Source organism: Laccaria bicolor, genomic scaffold, assembly GCF_000143565.1.
Source record: "Laccaria bicolor S238N-H82 LACBIscaffold_119 genomic scaffold, whole genome shotgun sequence".
NCBI classification, from domain to species: domain Eukaryota; kingdom Fungi; phylum Basidiomycota; class Agaricomycetes; order Agaricales; family Hydnangiaceae; genus Laccaria; species Laccaria bicolor.
The window spans coordinates 25,183-26,799 of NW_001889990.1; the positions used below are offsets into that span (position 1 = coordinate 25,183).

Here is a 1,617-nt window from a genome sequence, read left to right on the forward strand (position 1 = left end):
GATATTGATGTATCAGCTGCTCGAGTTTTATTTTTTTCTTATTGCCACCGACTGTTGACCGTAACTAATAGAAAACAATGTTAGAAATTACTCAGACTGCAGTTCATCAGAACATGACATTTTATACTACCGGTGCGTAAGTCATTTGTCACACCCTTCAGTCCAGGCGCATCTTGCTCAATTTCTCCCCAGCATCATGCTCTTCATCCTCTTCATAACCAATCTTTCTCTTCAGCGATTGGCTGGCTCGACGGGGTTCAGCACCTCTGCTCATGCGACGTGCAATATTTGCATTCTGTTTTCTGTTAGCATTGCGTACTTTGGCTGAATGTTGGCTTACTCGTAGTGGACTGCAATCTAGTAGAGTGATAGCTCGTAGCACCACCAGTAGTTTGTATCTTTGTTGCTTAAGTGGTATTGCAACAAAAGATACTTGCACTTCTACAACATCTCCTGGACGTATCTTCATTGGGTTGATTTCATAGTATCTGCAGTGTATTAGTTAAATTTGAATTGTTTGAGCACTCCATTGCTTACCGTATAACATTATCAGTTCCTTGTTGCGCTTCATAATATTCAACCTTATTTTCTTGGAGATGAACAAATTCATTGGACAATGCATTGGTAAGTATATCGTGTGGGTCGATTTTAGTGCCAAAGGAAATAGGAGTGTCACCGTTTATATCACGCCGGTCTGTGAAATAGCGGTTGCCCATATCCAATGCTTCAAATGTTTCATAGTAACTGGGAACCCATGCTTCCATGGTGTTGTGGGGTAGCGATCTCTCAAACTTGTGCAAGAGGGCCATTGCAAGCATGGCAGATACGAGTCCTTTTTATATTCAGGAAGCTACAATGCAGCACCACAACATTCACATTTTTGATTATTCAGGAAACTAGTCATGTGACCACCTCCTGAAAGCCCATCAGATTTATACCCATTAACTATATATATATAGTATTGCTATTTTACATTGGATAAAGTGTATATTTCCATTTACCTACAGAGAGTACCTACATATACATTGAAAGCAACAACCATTATCCTCCATTTTTCTCTAAATTTTTCCAGTCTTTTATAGTTAATTTCAAGTAGATTACTACATATGGAAAGTTCTCCTGGACTCTGACCATGCTCCCCAATATTGCACAAGCAGTAACATTCCCTCAATTTCTTATTGCTATTTTTAACTCAAAAAGTGCAAATAACCTCAGTTGAAAATATGCTATGTAACATTGTCATCAATAGTGCACATTGCCCCCCATTTGTTTCTGATTTGTCTTCTATTTTTATTGCTATATTTCCTTTCAGGAAATGTTCATTAGACCAATGGACCAGAAGTCAAGTAGTGATTTGTGGTTGGTGGCAGATGTCTCATCTACAATGAACACTGGAATGAATGCTTCCACTACCTATACAAAGTTGCCACCCATCCCCTGGTGCATAACACCATTAACATCAAATGCATCCTCATGTACATGGTAGACATGATCCTGCAGCATTAAAATACAAAGCTGCATGGGAAGACACCACAATGGCTCAACATGGTAAGCAAATGCAAGTGGATCAACACTGTTGTTTTTAACATTTTATCACAGGGCTTCTTCGCCTCATGG

General features: G+C 39.3%; 1 protein-coding gene across 1 annotated transcript; it reads right to left on the reverse strand.

The window, feature by feature from the left end:
* Positions 1-157: 157 nt before the first annotated feature.
* Positions 158-818, reverse strand: LACBIDRAFT_296833 (uncharacterized protein; the record flags this gene model as incomplete). The annotated part of the gene is made up of 2 exons (XM_001890604.1): positions 158-488; positions 538-818. The coding sequence occupies 2 exons, from the start codon at positions 816-818 to the stop codon at positions 158-160; spliced, it is 612 nt and encodes a 203-aa protein (XP_001890639.1).
* Between the last annotated feature and the right edge of the window lie 799 nt (positions 819-1,617).